This window comes from Lynx canadensis, chromosome D2 (genome assembly GCF_007474595.2).
Source record: "Lynx canadensis isolate LIC74 chromosome D2, mLynCan4.pri.v2, whole genome shotgun sequence".
Classification (NCBI taxonomy): Eukaryota; Metazoa; Chordata; class Mammalia; order Carnivora; family Felidae; genus Lynx; species Lynx canadensis.
In genome coordinates, this window is record NC_044313.2 from 45655477 (window position 1) to 45674353 (window position 18877).

The 18877-nt window shown below is 36.1% G+C and overlaps 1 protein-coding gene across 3 annotated transcripts in view; it reads right to left on the reverse strand.

Moving 5' to 3' along the window:
- Positions 1-11298: 11298 nt before the first annotated feature.
- NRG3 (neuregulin 3) overlaps positions 11299-18877 on the reverse strand; it is a 1071332-nt gene continuing 1063753 nt past the window's right edge. For 2 of the 3 annotated variants that reach the window (XM_030335295.1, XM_030335294.1), the window contains exon 9: positions 11299-13461. In XM_030335295.1, coding sequence (XP_030191155.1) covers positions 12954-13461 — 508 coding nt within the window. In that variant the 3' untranslated portion in view covers positions 11299-12953. Of the gene's footprint in view, positions 13462-13702; positions 13775-18877 lie in introns of all 3 variants that reach the window. The other variant, XM_030335293.1, reaches the window with a different exon arrangement.

Consider the following 18877-nt stretch of genomic DNA (forward strand, 5'->3'; position numbering starts at 1 on the left):
GCAGATGGAAAAATACAAATGCTTTATTTTGTGCAGTACTTTTTTGGGGTTGCTGGAGATCCTCTACCTGACAGAGCTGATGCATCCTCCTGGCTATGCCCTCTCCTTATCCCTGGACCAACTGCATGGAATCTGTTGGGTCACACTGCTGCCTCAGGCAGTCCTTCTTGCCATAGACCTTCACAGAGGTAGGGGCAGAGGGACCATGTATCTTTACCCTGAGACAAACACATGGATCTCCTCTCCTCATGTCTCTGTGTTTCTCAATCTGGCAATTGGCAAGCAACCTTCAGCCAGAATTTTGTTCTTTCAGTTACCTAGGCTAGAACTTCCAAGGGGTCCCATACTACGGGATCACATGAGGCTCTTTTTTTTTTTTTTTTGAGAGGGAGAGAGAGAGAGAGAGAGAGAGAGCGAGCTGGGGAGAGGGAGAGACAGAGAGAGAGAGAGAGAGAGAGAGAGAGAGAGGGAGAATCTTAAGGAGGCTCCATACTCAATGCAGAGCCCAACACGGGGCTCAATCCCACGACCCTGGGATCATGACCTGAACCAAAAACAAGAGTCAGGCACTCAACCAACTAAGCCACCCAGGCGCCCCACACATGAGGCTCTTTGAATGCCCTCTCGCTTGGCTTGATGTGAGAGGAATCCATCCTTTCTCCATTTAAAAAATGAAACAGCACAGAATTCTGACAATTCTCTCAGAAAGAGCTATCTCTCCTTTCAGAACTCACATTTTTATAGGCAGAAGTAAATGATGTCTACCATGGCAGAAATGGCTGTAACATTTAATGGCACATTCTTCTGAGGTGATGTAAAGATAACTGTAGGAAGTAGAGGCACCAGGCAACTATTGCACTTGCCTCTCAGTCAAAATTTGGAGAGACTATCATTTTAACATCTTGTGTGTGTGTGTATTAATTAATTACATGTTAAGTATATAATATGTAATTAATACATATTTTATATGTGTGTATTCATACTATATATATATGTATGATATATATAGTATATATATCAGTATATAGGTACAACAGACTTACATGCAAATCTATCTGGACCTGGACACCCATTGTAAATAGTTAAGTAATTCTTGGAAGGAAAACATTTTTTTTTCTGTTTATTTTCCCATGAATATTTCTGTAACTCAAATGTTCTGTTTTTAAGCCATTTGGTACATTTTATTTTCCCTGAAAAGTCCTAAGTGTCACTGGGAATTTCATAGCAATGAACAGAAACTTATTTATGCTGTTCAGTAATAATTTAAAAAATGTCCTATATTTGTGATTTATGTACTTTCTTTTTATTTTCTGTATTTATTTTTATTTCTCATTTTAAAATTGTTTTCCTAACTTCATGGACTTCTTTTTTTTTTTCAAAGTATTACTGCTTCCACACTTTTCCTTATTCCAAATATCTAGTTTCTCTCCTTACATCATTTCTCTTATTTTAAAAAATGGATTATATTATCTCTAACTTTCTCAGTTGAATTCTTAATTCAACACGTCTCTTCTTTTTAATGTTGAATTTGTTTAAGACTCTGAGGGTGCCACTGAGTACAACTTTTGCCGGTTTAAATATTTTTTGTTTATGTCTTGCTTCATATTTTAAAATTTTCCCTTAACTGGATTTTTTATTTCCTCTTTAGAAGAAAATTACATTTGTTTGCTTTTTTAACATTTAAAACATTTTCTATTTGTTATAATTTTTTTTTAATTTTGGAACAGCAGGGAGGAGAGTAAGAAATTAGATGGCTGTGTTTCTAGCTGCAATACTGTTGGAGCATAAATTTACATTTATCCAATTCTCCTGTTTACTAGTTCTGTCAAATTTTAGTTCTGCCTTCATTATTTCTTCTTCTTTAGAAAAAATTTCCTTGACTTTCTTCTTTGTATACTGTTTGCTCTTTTACTGAGTCTCACCCATTGCCCTTAGTCTTTTATCTCATTTCTGAATATACATTTTCTTGATATAACAGCTGATAATTTCTAAGGTGCAACATTATAGCAAATGTCATTATGAAAAAAGTCATGACCTCTACAGATTGAAAGCTCTGTTTGGCCTTTGCTCTTGCCTGCAAGTGGCTTTGCTATGCTCCTGCTGGAGTATTTTGTAATCTCTTTGCCTTGACTCTACAGAGATTCCTCTAGGGCTTGTGTCTGTCTAATAATGGTGAGTGTGGGAGAGATTGAATGAATCTTCTTTATTTATTCTATTTACCATGTATGTGCACACACAAAATCCTTATTTCAGATCATAGGCTTGAGGGACAGTTGACATAGATTTATACTAAGATTTCAGTGATGTGGCACCTTGAAGTGAATGAATAGGGAAGTAAACAGCCAAACAAAGAACTAACTCTTGCTTTGCTGAAGCAGATGATCTGAGGACCACCATTGTGTACCCGTTCTTCTCTTAATGGAAACAGTGGTTGTAGCCAAGGCCATAGGTATGGTCTCTCTCGTCTTCTTCCTGATACTTCTACCTGTCATATTTGGGAGAGGAAATAGTCATTTTGGTAGCTATCTGATTGTTATATTTCATGTGTGAGAATTTCAAATAACCCACAAAATTGGATGCATAGTTCTATGCTCTGCCCTCCTTTTGAGCACTTGTTATATTCATTTGTTGGGTTTAGTTAACTGAGGTTAGGATCATTTTCACTTAGCTTTGGAGATTCTACCTTATGGTGGACATTTTAACTATAATTATAATAAATTCCTCAAGATAGATAATGTTATAGCTTAGAAAATAAAGGTAAGTCTGCACGAATTCTGGTTTGAAATACAGCCCCTTACAATTTGTTATCTGTCAAAATCTCAGGCAAATTTCTTAACTTCTCTGTGCCTTGAGTTCCTCATCTTTAAAATGGGAACAATGCGCATACCTACTTCATAGGGTTACTATGATGATTAAATAAGTTATATATAAAACGTCTAGTGCTGGGCATATTCTCAGTTAATTATATGGTTTGTTTTATGTTAATGTCATGTCTCCTGGGTTCCAAAGCTGATGGCATTTTTTAAATCATCATCTTCTTTATTTTGTAACACTCAGTTATTTTTTTTTTAATGTAGATTGAAGAGGTGAATTTAGTAAGCTGTATAAAGGTTTCTCTAAGGCTTATGTCTTTTTATCCACCTGTCTACATTAGTAAATACCATGATTTTGATGATCAAAATCCCTCAAGGGAGCTGCTCCAAACGACAGTTAATACTGTGGGGGAACCTAATATCTTTGTCTACCTATACACAGAAATATGCTTATACCAAAAAAACATTAATGTATATGTGTGTACATACAATATTTAAACATTGACACAAATCAAATGTAGGTATTTAAAAATCATTTGAATAACATATGTGATGAATATTTAAAGAGCTCTTTGAAAATATGAATGTGTTTCATCTAGACAATGACTTATGTAGCAATTAAAAATATGTGTAAAGATACTTTACTAATTGAGGAAATTATCAGAGACCATATGTAAAGTTAATAAAGCAGGATAAAATGTTTTAAATGCTAGATGACTCCAATTTTGTAAATGACATATGGTGTCTATATATTTGTTCAGTTAAAAATATTGGAAGGCAATATACTCAAATATTAATAGTGGTTATCTCCTGGTGGTGGCTTTAATATTTCTTCTTATATATTTTATGTGTAAGCATGTAAAATTTTTTCTAATTACAAATTAAAATTAAGATTCATGAAAATGGCGCATTTCTGATGAGACCTAATTCATGCTAGTGACAATGTGTTATATTGCTATGCAAAGTAAATAAGCAAACAAAGGAAAGTTCAAGTAATGTCAAAACTGTCCATATTAGCCACTTCCAGAAATCAGTTGAGTAATGTCTAAAACAAATTTCCAAAGTGATCATATGGAGACAGTAAAAATATCAGTGGTTGTTGGGGGTGGAGGAACAGAGAGCATGGGTAGGTGGAGTCCAGGGGAATTTTAGGGCAGTGAAAATACTCTGCATAATGCCATAATGATGAACACATGTCTGGATACATTTGTCAAAACTCATAGAAGGTACAATAACAAGAGTGAACTGTCATGTAATAACTATGGATTTTTGGTGATTATGGTCTGTCTACATAGGTTCTTCAGTTGTTTGAAATGCACCACTCTCGTAGGGGATGTTGATCAGGCAGAGGTTAGGCATGTGTGGGAGTGAAGAGGATATGGCAAATGTCTGTACTTTCCCCTCGATTTTGCTGTGAATTTAAAGCTGCTCTAAAAACAAAGACTTACTTAAAACATAATAAAATAAATAATAAAATAAAACAAAAACAAAAACAAAAAAAACCCTCCCATTCATTGACTCCAGCCATATAAACTTCTTGCAATATTAACTGGGGAATAACTTAAAGGAGTTTTTCTTAAGTATTAAAGTTCACACATTTCTTTACTAACCTTATGACATTTTTAGTCAGAGACCTTTCCACCCACCAAAAATATACACATACTGACCTATACAACAGCACAGCTTACAGTTTTGAGTGTTTACAGGCCATATGAAAATTGTTCATGAACCTACAGTTTCTCCTTCCAAAAAAAAGAAAAAGTTAATGTGTATTCTATGATATTAATTGTGGAGTTACTTATGGTAGTAAATAAATCAAAGCAATTTAAATGTCAAATAATAATAAGGTTTCTAAATAAATCATAACATAGGAATAAACTGGAATTTAAGTAGCCTTTAAATTAAATCTTTACAAAGACAATGTACTACCATTGGACAGTATGATGTATTATTTTAAAAATTATAATGCAACATAGTAGGAAAATAACTGTGAAATATGCGCACATGTGGAAAATATACAAAAACACTGCTTAGCATGGTCTTAGTATTGTTGAATACATGCTGATTATTTTATTTTTCACACTTTCAGTGACATTAATTTTAAAATAAGGTGGAAAAAAATAGCAAAGCCAAAAGAAAATCAGTTAAATCTAATTAACTGTTGTGCAAATGTTCATAGCACCAGGTGCCTGTCTCTCCTTTTTCACTGCAGAAAGGACCCATGGTAATGCTTTATGATTATGATTATGATTATGATTATTATTTTCAGCTAGAATGGATGGAATTTGCAGGACAAGCTACTTTTTTACTGAAAGTCAAACTATGTTTTTTTTTTAAACATAGGAATACCCCATTTCTCAATCTCTCTGGTATACTTTTCAGCTGTTTAGGTTTTTGATCTAAGAAAGATTTTGCTTTAAAAATGATACTGCAGGAAAGAAAAAGTGGAGGATGACTCACATAAACAAGACTGGTCATACTTTGTACTCGGCTTTATTTGTTGGTTGGTTTGGCTTGGCCTTAATCATTAACTTACTGCAGTAGACTCTTCTTAGATCCTATGAGTACCTGAATTTCTAACTTCCCTCAGGTATTCCAAGTGAGCTTGCCTTTTCCTATTCTGCCACTCCATATATGTATGCCACACATTTTAATTTTCAGAATGTGTTGGCATCTGTCTCCATATTTGATTCAGTAGCTTCATCTATGTTCAGCTTAGAATATGGAACATTTGGAGAAAACTGTCAATGAGAAAATAAGAATGGATTAATATTTAACAATTCATTCTACAAATCTGCATTTTTTCCCATCTTAAACATAGATTTTCATAAATTTGTGTCAAGTTGGAAGAAATGGCAAAAGTGTAGATTTTAGTATATTTAATGTTTGAGCTCAGTAGGCATAATTAATGCCCAACAGAAATTCTAAAAAATGAAATATTATTATGGGGAGAGTCCAGTTTACAGAGAATTATGAAACAGAAACCCATCTTATTTTGCAAACCAGTTACCTAATATTTCTTTACATTATTTTAGCCTTAGATTTGATTTTTAGTTGTATTTTACTTGAAGCCTTTAAAAATGTTATTGGTTTATTTTTTATTCAATGTTTAAAGATGATCATTTTCTTTTATGTATTGTTTTGTTATTTTACATAAATGGATGATTTTATCTTTCTCTCTTACAAAATAGAAAATATTGTAAAAAAACAACAATAAGAAGGTTGAAAAGTCTGTTAACGATATTTGGAAAATGAAAGGGCCCTAGGCTATGTCTGTATTTGAGAAGATATTGGCTAAAGTCATGAACCTTATTATCACTTACATTTGAAACATTACTAGTTTATTCCTCCACTAACACAACTCAAAAGAACAAAGCTATTTTCTCTACAAAATCACATTAGTCTCTCATTTTAGCTGAAAATTTCCAGTTTAATAAATGAGAAGTGAGATAAAAGGAACATGCAGTAAAAACCCAACCTAAGGGAATCTGAGTGTCCAGATTCATCAAAGACTACTCTTTAAGAAGATACAACAGGGAAATGGTAGTCAAGGAGTCACTCCACAGATGAAAACTTACATGATAAAGTCAAGATTATTATTAAATTGATCATTAATATTATGATTTTTAATAAGCAGTATGGTGTATCTCCCTTGAAAAAAGTGCCACAAAATGTAACCAAACTTTACTGGGGTGTCAAGGGACAAAAATCTACATTATTTCCGAAAGCCTTCATATCTACTTCACAGAGTAGGGAATAGCATTTTGAAATAATTTCTTGGAAAAAGAAACATGTATACTCCTTGAAACAAAATCACTATCATAGGCACAAGAGATTGTTCCTGTTTTTTTTTTTAATTTTAAATAACTACTAAAGATATTCTGCTGACCATTTTGTATGTATTCTTCTGTGTGTGACTTACATACTATATTTAAAATATGGTTAAATCAGTTAATAAAATATATTAATTATGAAGAACTAGGGAACTCATTTTTCATTTAGATTTAATATGTATAATTGGATACTTGAAAAAATAAGAGGGAGTCAAGGTATTTCCCTCAAATTATCTTTGAAATATACACAGTGGCCACTTAAATGTGTAATGATTTTGGGGTGAGTAGTATGTTCTTCCCTTTATTTCAGTTTGAACAAATGTATCTACTCTGCAGACATTTTTGATAAAGACAGGATTCAAAATCAGGTGTATAGGACAAACCTTAAAAGAGAATCACTGTATATTTTTGCTGTGTGCATTTCCTATGAAACATATTTGAATCCAAGGACATCCATGTCATGAGAGTTTGGACACATTTGGGTGAGCTGTAAGAGAAAACTCTACGGAAAAGGAGGTCACGTTGACTTTTAAAATGCTGTGTGTTTGTGTTGTGGTGTGTGTGTGTGTGTGTGTGTGTGTGTGTGTGTGATTGTTTAAGCCCTTCAATTTAAGTTGATTTCAGAAAGGACTGTATCAATGTAATGTGGAACAAGGTTGTGTGAATGGTTCATCAGACGTCTAAATAACGTCAAAAAGTTTAAAAAAGTGCATTTTCTTCTGGATTTTATAAACAACTAAATGGAATCCTTATGACTTTAAAAACAACACAAAGAGATGTATTGTTTTTGATTCACATAGTTTAAAATTCTACATTGTTTTACTGAAGACTAAGAAATTCAGACTTTGGGATATTGATGAAGAAAAATTATATGGAAGAATGTTAGTCCTAGTCAGGATGCTATGGAAGAGCAAATAGATATTGATTTGTCAGAAACAGTAATTAAAACCAAAATTAAATAAGTAAACTCTGCATTTTTTGGTCTATTGTGCCCCAAAGGGCAGATTATTTCCAACTGTAATGTGGAAGTGTCCCCAGATAATTTATTGACTATTAATTGGAGGGTTTATCTTAAGGAGTTTGAGATGCAAAAATAATTGAGTATATCAACATGTATCCTGTGTATCTAGTGAGTGTCACTGCGTCTGTGAGAAGAGAACATGTTCAAAGTCTCATGCCTTCTCTGAAGCACCCTTTACTCAGGGTTTGATAAAGGTTCACAAAGGATACACTTTCTTTAAAAAAAAAAAAAGCTGCAGCAAAATTTATTCCAGAAATCTGGGGCAAATTTTGATGCTCCAGGTTTAAAGTTAGGTATTCTTGTGGCCATCCTCTTTCTACTTTCTTACCTGTCCTAGGGAAATATACTTTAAAAATGACAAAGGTTATCCTGTCTATTCTCTATGGAAATTAAATGGAATATTATAAATGTAAGTCTTATTTATAGATTGATATACAGGTTCCAATAATTTTTGAGCCTTACAAGACATATCTATTAACTTCCCGAGGGGTTGTGTTGAAATGATTGCATGAAAAATGACCAAGTAAAGTCTAAGTTAGAATGGTTGGATAACAGGTATTATTCAATTTGGAAGGAGATCAAAGATGAACTAGATCATCCTCCCTATTTGACAGATGGGGTCATGGAGCTACTAGTATGTATAAGTCACAAGCTTTCACAAAGATGACTCTCAACATAAATTGTTTGCTATCGCACAATTAATTATTTCATAGGCAACAATACCTATGCAATTGATATAGATGTTTAGGACAAAAAGTTTTGAAAGTACTAGAAGCCTACTCTCTATTTTATCAAGATTGTGTCTGGTCACGTCTGCTATTAACTTCATAACTTCACTGGGAATCCAATATTAATGTGTAATATCCAACCCTTCCTCCCCCACCCCCCTACACCGTGTCTTCAACTCAACTCTGCACTAGAGCCTGTGGGCATTAGAAGCCAAAGGTACCTGTGTAGGCACCTTTGGGAGAACTTATGTTTATATTTGTAAAAAATATATTTGAGACCATTATAGCCATAGGGACAGCAATCATATACACCCATAGTTTAATCTTTAGGTTTAAGAGATAATCTAGCAGAGATTTTATTTCAGGGTCTTGTGAATTTTCCAGCCCAAGGATATTTCTGCTTACCTAAGAAAGAGAAAGTTCTGGAAAATGCATGTGTCACCTAAATATTGCAAAGTTGGCCGACCTCTACATAGTTTGATTTCATTGGATTTCACCTTAATATTTGTCAAATTAAGCAAAAATAAAGCTAACAAAATAATCAAACATGTAAGTTTCATATACATATTTTATATATACATATATGTTAGATATGTATGTATGTGTATATGTGTATGTAGTCACAGTAGAAAATAGATTATTATAAGAAAACAATGTAGATCTTAAGGAATGAATTTCTTCCTTTACCCTCACTATTTCTTTAAAAGGGAAAGAAAAAATAAAAGAGGAAGAGATAAAGCTTATTTAAAGGCATCATTTCCCTTGACATATTGGGATGCATCTAAAATTGAGAACAGCCCAGAAACACTGTGCTGATCTTTCCTGGATGAAATCTGAATTTCTGAAGACTAAAGTACAAACACAGTAGAGATGTGCTATCATCGAATACACGATACTGAATCTATACAATCGAATAATAATAAAAAAGTATTCTTTATATAGAAAATGTTTCCCAGATACCAAAAGATCAAATAAAAATCCCGCCCCTCCTGCTCTGCTTCTAAGTATACTATTTCCTCATTTGGGAAATGTTTCACAGCTCTTGTCTCAGGGCGATATTTTCTGGCTTACAGGGCTGGAATCAAAGGAACCACCATCTCCCCTCACTTAGGGAGCCAGGGTTTCCTGTAGCACCATACAGCAGATGGGTGTGTGTGACTGCTGCATACAACAAGCGGACTCTGGTGGAGACCTGATTGTTGACAGCCTTCACCTTGGTCGCCAGAGGGCTCACTTAAATTGCAGCCATCATTTAATCCGGAAGCCAGTGTACACACTCTTGAAGTTGGCTTGGCCCTCCTTTTCTCTTTTTGGTAGGTCTGATATGCTATTATTATTATCAAAAGAGATTAATTTGTGGAGTTTTAAAATCAGTGCTGTTCCTCCTGCAGAAGACCTATTGCTACTTAGAAATGATGTGAATCGCTGGAGATGGAATAAATGGACAAATATTAAGTCCTTAACTCACAGCAAGGTAAATATTGGATTAGAGTGTAAAACAGAGCATTTAATAACGTACCAAAAAAGTCAGAAAGAAAATTTGGAGGCCAATTCAACATCATTTCTATTATTTCTCATTAGCATAAAATTGGTCATATATTTTGCACAACAGCGTTCCACAGCAGTCACTGGCAACTTAGAATAACATATACTTTATGCATCAAAAAAAGACTAATCAGAAAATGATTCAGAGTAAAAAAATAATGAGTGACATTCATTATTCAGTAAATAACTAATCCGCAACTTACTTAATCACAAATCTCCAAATATCTTCACATAACAAAGACAAGGAACATGAAGCAAAATCAAAGGTGTCTTGTAGAAATAAGCACCTCTCTGTAGGCACATGAGCTTGGAGGACAAGGTACCGATGGCTCCAGGTGTTTGTCATGTTATATCAACTTTGAGTCTTGATGCTATCAGCACTTGTCAGGTGGTGCCCAAATATGTGCATTTTGGGCTTGGACCCTTTATACAGGAGAGCTTCATATTCCAAAAGGAGACAAATAACTAATGAAATAACCATTAATATCTGTTCTTCATGGAATATTTTGTCTTGATTATCAATTAGGAAGTAACTATATCTCTAAACTACATCAGACCGCCAGTGGATATGCCTGATATTCATGTTCATCAGGATGCACGAAGGTGTTTATAATCATATGATGTATGGTTCCACTTAAAAAAAAATGAGTAGGGGGCTGGATTAGGACTCAAATTTGGTTGAAAATATTCAGTCTTTTCAGAGAAAATAATATTTGACTTGACTGCTGCAGGCCATGTAATTATAACCTGCTAACTAGGTGAAATCTGTATGAATCCTTTAGTTATGCAACAGGTAACATTTTCATGAAAAACCGAAGAAACAAGGTTGACTTCAAAAGACTTGTAAGAGTGATAAATTTCAACCCAATAACATATTGAATACGCAGCTTATGGGATTTTTTTTATATACTTGTAAATGAAGACCACCTTTCTGAGATATTCCCAAAGATACAATTTTTTAAATGGGAACCTAGATGATCTAGACATTAAAAATTTGTAATAATCTTTTAAGAGTCTAACAGCATTACCTCTATATTTAAAATAATGTAAGTATAATAGGACAGTTAATGAATACCAAAACCTTTTGTTAAATATAAAATGCATTTCTACCAAAGTGTTTTTTCAATATTTGAGACCTTGAAGTTTCACTAAACAGTGTTGATAAGAAAACAATGATTTTTTTCCCTACATGGCATATGTCTATTATTAAAGAATGTTCTCAAAGAGCAATTTGCTATGTATTTTAAACAGAAACAACATAAACTCAAGAAAGAATTGTATATATTCAATATTTGTTTCAGAAATTACATTCCCTTTCAAGGTAATGTGAATCTTCCACAAGGAAATTTAACCAAAGTCTTCCCAGACTGCAGTAAAAGAAATCTTTTATATACTTTCAAATACTGTGCCTTTTTATTTAAAACAGTGTAAACATAACAACTCAACACCACCAATAATTGGAAAAGACTGGTTAGGTGAACACTAATTTCCTTGAATGCCCCATGAAAATAAGGGTAAATAAAACAGACGAATCTTCAGGAGAAGTTTCAGTTCACCTCAGCAGTGGTAAAAATATTGCTTTATTCCAAATGAACATACAACACAATTTACTGTTCTTTTGGGGGCTTCCTGTGAACTGAAAAGTCTGGGCTTTGTGATTTCAACAATTTATTCTTTCCATATTAACCACAGAAGCCAATGTCTTGGTCCACAAATAGTAGACTTGCTACAAAACAAATAATAATGAGGATGATGAGAAAGCAAAGGGTAACTTTCAGTTTGATAATTGGCTTGTGTAAATAATTTAAGTACGCATGATTCAAAATAAACACACATCCTCAACTTGCCTTGTGATACTGATACCATTAATGAGCCAATAGTTGTTCCTCTCAAAAGTATTCACACCAAAAAATGATCTTGACATTGTCAAGAGTTTTAAAGGACCCCGCCATGCAAGTGACCTTGATTTAAGAACTTACTAACTGAATTTTACACTTAATGTATAAATTCAAAGTGAACAGATCTGAGAGGGAAATTTCTTTTCTGAATATTAAATTCCCTGATGTTTCAGAACAAATTTTAGCAAGCTTAATATGCACACACATGCACACACATACACACAATGAACACATGTGCATACAGCATACCTGTGCTCAAGTGAGCAAGCACATACAGACACACGCCTGTGCGCACGTGCACGCACACACACAGACACATACACACACACACACACACACACACGCACAAAGGGCACGCACACACTGAGAAATGCTCCTTTGGAGCCCCTAAACAATCTCAAAGAAAAACACTTCTTTCTATTAGCATGATTTTAGTGACACGACATTGTGATTTTTTTCGTCTCTTTTTCTATAATAATTTCACACCTCCCTCTGAGATTCTGTGCCTTCAAATTTCAGAGGAAGCTGGCACATAAGAGTAGCGAAGATTGTCCCCCAATTAGTCCTTCTATCTCTTACCCTCCCCCTTACAGAGTTTTTGTGCCATTCTTCAAAAATGAAATAGAAAACACTACATTTGTTGACAGGACATAACCTGTGATGAGGCTGTCGAGTGAATAGAAATTTAGGGGTTGGGACTGGCAAGGCAAATGGCAAGGGCCACTTGCTCACTGGCACGTCCGCCCTCAGGATACAGCTCATCTCTTTGAAACCAGGTAACTGCCAATGCTTTTTTATGAGGACACTGGTGCTGTGGGGCTAAGGGTCTGAATTACCCACATCTACTAAGAGCCAACGAGGCCGGTGTTGGGACTAACTGAAATTGTATTCAGAATTCTACCCAAAAGCTTTCGTTGTAAGCTTTATCCCTCCTGAAACGTTTCTTTCCCTTTAAAAAAATATTTTGTTAAAAAACAGTATGATATGAGGGCGATAGACTATTTGGTTTCTTCTAAGTAGATGCTCTTAAATTAATGCATATAAATAATTTGTATTTAATTTCCTCTCTTTCCTGTTGAGCAAAGCATAGAATGCACAGATTCCTCCATCTCAAGTCACTTGGTCAATGCGGAGTCTCTTTGTATTTCATTTCTTAAGACAAATTGTGCCTCTCTTTCTGATTTGGCCGTGGGACTCAGGGGGAGAAAGGCTGTGTTTTCACTTGCACTGTCCTCGGTTTCTACGCTGGCCAGTTCGTAGTCTTCTGACCGCCTGGCATCAGTCAGAATTCGGATCTGCTCCTGGACAGTTTCTAGCAATATTTTCACTTCTTGCTGTTCTGCTATAAGACAATCGCTGACTGGAATACTCACATTGACAATATCAGCAGAGTAGGAGTTTTTGCACCATTTGATGCTTTTGACTTCAGAAATCCCTGGCATTTGCATGCAGGTTTCCTCTAGACCCACTGAAGGGATGATGGGCACGGAACTGGCCCTTGTAGATGAATATCCCATCAGGTCCTTTTGATCCAAGCTATTAAAATAGGAATTTGTCTCTCTTGAAGGCAGTTGCATATTTATGGATGCATTTTGTTGGGTTTTTAAACCATTGGACGAATACCTGAAAAAGAAACCGAGTGTTACATATTCTGCTTTCGACTGTGCTTCTTAGAGCAATATTCAGTCAACAAAGCACTTCCACATGCACCATCTCACTGAATTCTCACAGCAACCCCATGAGACGGATAATATGCTCCCAGTTAAACAGAGAAGTAAACTGAAGCTCAGATAGGTGAAGTGACTTGCCCAAGGTCACACAGAAAATAAGTGACAGACTGAGACTCAAACCCAGATCTTCTTACTTGAAGTCCAGGGATCTTTCAACACACCACAGCTGTATAGGCAGGTGGGGTATAGTCTTCCTGACCTCTATCCTAGAATACAAAGTAAATGGGGATTGAGCAGGTAAGTGTGGCCTTTCCATAGTGACAAACAGGAAACCCATAACGGCATTACTCCACTCCATCCATGTGACCACCCTCTCAGCCCTGGTTTAGTCTGTAGACTTGTGGCCACACTAGTTGGAGGCAATCAGGAAGCCCGACATCAAGCATCAAGGTACTACTGTCCTGAGTTTTACTGCTTCACACTGACTTTAGGGGGACCAAATCAATTTTCATTGGCACTCTATAGAAATGCCTCACTGTCAGACTGCTGAGCCTACAAATGGGAATGGAGGCATATGATTCCTCTCTGGGGATGAACGTGAAGTGAGATCCATTAGACAGATTATAGAGCAGCTTTCTTCACATGGTTTCTGGAGCCAATTTAGGTATTATGTTGGTGCAGGGCAACAGCTTGACAAGAATGCCAACGTGCCATTCCAAGTCCTTTGAATAATATGCCAGAATCTGGCTAGTCCCCTAATTGCCTGTTCACAGCTAGTGAATTTTCCAGTGCCAGAAAGTGGGGGCAGGTATGTTGTAGATTCACAGAAATGTGGTCTGGGATCTTGAACAGTAGTCTCAATTCTCTTGGTTTATTTGTCCTTAATTTAAATGTTAAATTAAACATTAAAATTTAAGCATAATCTAAACATATCCACCCTTTATATAATAAATCTTATTCCCCTTGTCTTACACCACAATGTAAATAAAAATCATGTTTATAAATGGAAAGAATAATTGCAATGAAGTGTCTTGCATACTAAACAGAGGTCTTTATTGTAAGGACACAAGTTAGAGCAACTCAGAAATCTGTCTCTCCACCAGACAGTGAAAATACATGAGGAACACATTTAGGTGTCTTTGCAGCTCCATCCTCTTTTACTATGCCTAATACAGACTTGGCAATCAATAAATCCTGATCGAAGGGATGCATGAATACATGAACAAACCTTCAAGGTAAATGCTCCCTTTGTATCCCAGTTAATGTCCATTTCAAACATAATAACAGCTGACATTTGCAAAATGTTTTTAAAAAGCATGCTTATGTCTAATTACCTCATTTAATTTTTTAAAACATGGGTTTATTTATTATTATTACTATGCAGTGATGAATAAATAAACTAAATTAAGGGGCACTCAAATGACTTTCCTCAAATTATACCTTTGGTAAGAGGCAGAGGAACAAGTTAATCCTAAATTGTCTTATTGAAATTCTTCCTAGCAAAGCCAGAAATGAGTGGGCATCCCACGATGCACTACAACACCTTTTTAGGGATGTATAATCTTTCTTACAATTACGATCTAATTGTATAGCCATGTACAAGGCAATTCCCTGGGTGGTCTTATTCCTTTCACATAAGTGTTATATGGCTGAAACTCTGACCCTAAAGTTTCTGATCCATGACTTAATTTCAACAAGAAAAAAGGGGGCAGATTTCAGGGCTTTGTGTTCTGTCCTCAGCGCCATCCTGTTAGCATCATTAATACGTATGAAGATATAGAATGTCTGCTTATTGCATTCACAGAGCCAAGAAATAGAATTGAGATACAATTGTATTCCATATAGATAATCTTCTGGATATATCAATGGGTAGAATCTAACAGGTTGAAATGTGATGGTGATAGGTGCAAATTCCTATACCCGCATCTAAACATTGCTTGTTAAACTTGTTGGGTAAAGGCATAAATATCTCAGAGGATTTTAGTAAACTGTAGCTTCATGACTACGTTGGCATGACGATGAAATAATCAAAGGCACTTTGAGCCAAACTGGGGCAGCCTTCTAAATTAAGGACTTAGGTGAAAAAGAGGAATTGCAATTGACTTATGTGTCACCTCACAAGTCAGGTATGGGACACATGGCTGGCAATAACTGAAATCTAGAATGTTACCATAACATGGAGATGGCACCACAAACAATTAGAACTTTCCAAAAATGTAGATCTGACATGATTTTAAGTCCCAACACCATTACAAGCTCTGGAATCTTAAATCAATGGTAGTCACACTTTAATTTCTTTCACTAATTAAAGGAGGTGGGAATCCCTAGGGGGATTCCTCTGGAGACTACCTGAAGTAATGCCCCTGGGCTATTCAGCCAGATCCACACTATTCAATCCTCTCTTCCTCCTCAGAGTTGCTGTGAGGGTCCCAGGGCTGGTATTTGAGAGAAGCTACACTACTCTCCAGAAGTTTAAGCAAGAGCGAAATTTCTAATGTGATTCTGGATCAGAAGACACTTCAGAGTTCTGTGTCCCTTAAGAGTCACAGACTCTTTCACAGTTTTGATCCATGAGCTTGTCATTCATTGACTATAAAATACTAGTTTGAGTCGCCCTTCCTCAGATCCCTCACCAAAGAAATCACAGTGCATTTCATTTGTAACTACGTGAGCCAAAGCATCCTTTTAAAGGTGAAAAAATCCAACAGTTAGTCACTTGGTTTGATTCCCAGGGGTTCAGAAGCCAGGCCAAGGAATCTGTGTTTCTGTAGGGGACTCCAAGCCCTGGTTCCTGGAGCACATGGCATGAGAATCAACTGGCGAAACTGAAGAAACCCACTTCTCCCTCCAGGGCCATACACTTAAGAGATTCCATGTACACATCATCCATGAATGTGATTTTCTGCACATTTCTTTCCTGGTTCGGTGGTTCATTTAGTCAGAAATGCTAAGTATTCAACCTCAGTTCTTTTACATGGGATATGCTACCTTGCGTTAGTCATTTAAACTCTGCTATCCTTAGTGTGTTCAGTTTTAAAATTCCCGAAGGATAACTTAAGTCTGTCAAGTTGCTAGCTAAGTGAGGTGGGTACGCAGTACAGTTTGGCTCCTTCTACTTTGAAGGTGGCGATTCAAGTTTTGTGATTCCATTTCTTTCTGTCTAGCATATGAATACGTTAGTTTGATTTGCCTGACAAAGACTAGTTCAAAGCTCTGTAAGCCATTGCCATGGTCGTCAGGGGTCCATTGATGGGGGCAGAGAGGGGGAGGGAAGCTCCTGAAGAATGTCCTCTCCACCTCATTCCTTCATCAGGCTTCCCTAAGATATGTGCTGGGCTCAAGCAGGGCTGAAGTAAGTACCAAGGAGGGAAGTCATATATACCAGGAGTCTTAACTAGCAGACAGTGCCCACACACTTGATAAACAAGCAGCAGATGGCTGATAGCTCTTGTAAATTCATTCACTCCCCCTCTGGGCTAGGGCCAGATTTGAAGAGGGCCTTTAGCTGTGAAATTCTATTACCAATCCCATTTCCAGTCCGGAGAGACGGTCAGTCCCCCAGGAGTGGAAAATAGCTGTTTTCAAGAACTGAGAATAAGATTGCTCCCTGAGATTCATTGTGCTGAGCATACAGTGACTTAGAGTCACCATTTATCAACATCGTGTGCATATCACACACAGGAAAATACATGTGGCCAGCCAGCTGGAGAGAATATTCCAAACCCAATGATTATTGAACCAAAATAAAACTACCACTATGCAGACAGTAAGTGTAAGTCTCCCAGGAGGTGGAAGACAAAGCAATACCTGAACTTGTGTGGAAATCTCTGAAGATTCGTGTATGTATGTTTCGAGCCTGTGCCTGGCACAGGCTCAGAGCATCCTTATACCCGGGACATATGGGATGATAGTTGTAACAGTGATAAATGGAAAGAAAGACACCACAGGCTGGGTTCTGTCTCTACCCTAAAAAATCTCTGAACTTGATTTCCCCTCACTTGTTCTCATTCTTAAGTAACAAACGTTATTAGTGACTTAAAAATCACTACCAGTGATAAGTGATTCAAGAGGAAAAGTAATTATGAAACATGATTAATTATAATTATAGGCTAAATGCAAGCTCCCTTTCCAGATATAAGGCAAAGAGAAATGCAAACTGCTTCTTGACTTGAAGTACACATTTTGGACAACTTGGCTGTTATGTTGAATTTGCAACTGTCACCCCAGATCTGTACCAAATGTATTTTACAGTTCATTGGGAATTGCTTCAAAATTACAAATGTCTTCCCAAGGAAATCTGTTGCTGAGTTTGTTCAGACAAGGCACTCCTTTATGTGTATCTTGCCAAGAAGAAAAGGCTCTCTGATAGAAGTCTCCTACCTGCTTTGGCCTTCAGTTTGATATGGACAGACTGGAAAGATCAGCCAGTCCGAAGCAGCATAGAAACCTGGTCTGCCTTATCCAGAGTGATACAAACTAGATACAATAAGAACCTGGCTTGAGTGAGGGAACGGGATTCCTGAAATTTCTGGAATGAACCCTGATTACATGACTTTTGAAATTAATAATTCTAGAGCAGTTCCTGTGACAATAAATGCTAGTACTACTTTTCTGCTTATGTGTCAGGTACAAGCCCTCTACACATGTGATGTTTAAAAATCTGTCCAACAACCAATAGGAAGGCTGGTACGATTTTGCTCAATTTATAGATGAGAAAACTTAAGCTCAAAAGATAAAATTTTTTCAAGGATGAGATTTAAAATCCAGTAAGTTTAAGTAAGGGCTACCATGTTTGACTGAACAATTTATGCCAATTAGGTGAATGGGGGCTAAAATTCATCCTCCTCCACTCACCATGCTATGAACCCTATGAGGTCAGTGTCCACTCGGAGGAAAGGGCACCTTTTGCACTGCAAGAATGAGTAGTAAGCCATGGTATCTGAAGCCCATTTTTCCACACCTACACCATAAATGAACCTAGAGATCTGAGTTCAGCAGGTTGTGCTTTGACAATATGCTGCCAACTTTGAGTGAGACACACTCAAGAATTCTCTGGATGGAAGCACATACTATATATAAATACATTACAGGTTACTGTAATGGAGTATTGCCCGACAATGTTGATTAGAGAATTAACTATTTTTTTTTCAAACCTAAGAATGAAGGAATACATTAATCCTCTTAAGAAATCTCTATTTTTTAAAATCAAAGACAAATTTCCAGTTGTTTTAGCAACTATATAACATGTGTCTAGATATCTATACACTTACTTGCTCCCAGTGTTATTTTTCTAACATTTCCCTAATATCTATTTTAGTTGTACCTATTCTTTTAAGTTAGATTACCTTTTACGGAACAAATATGGAAGT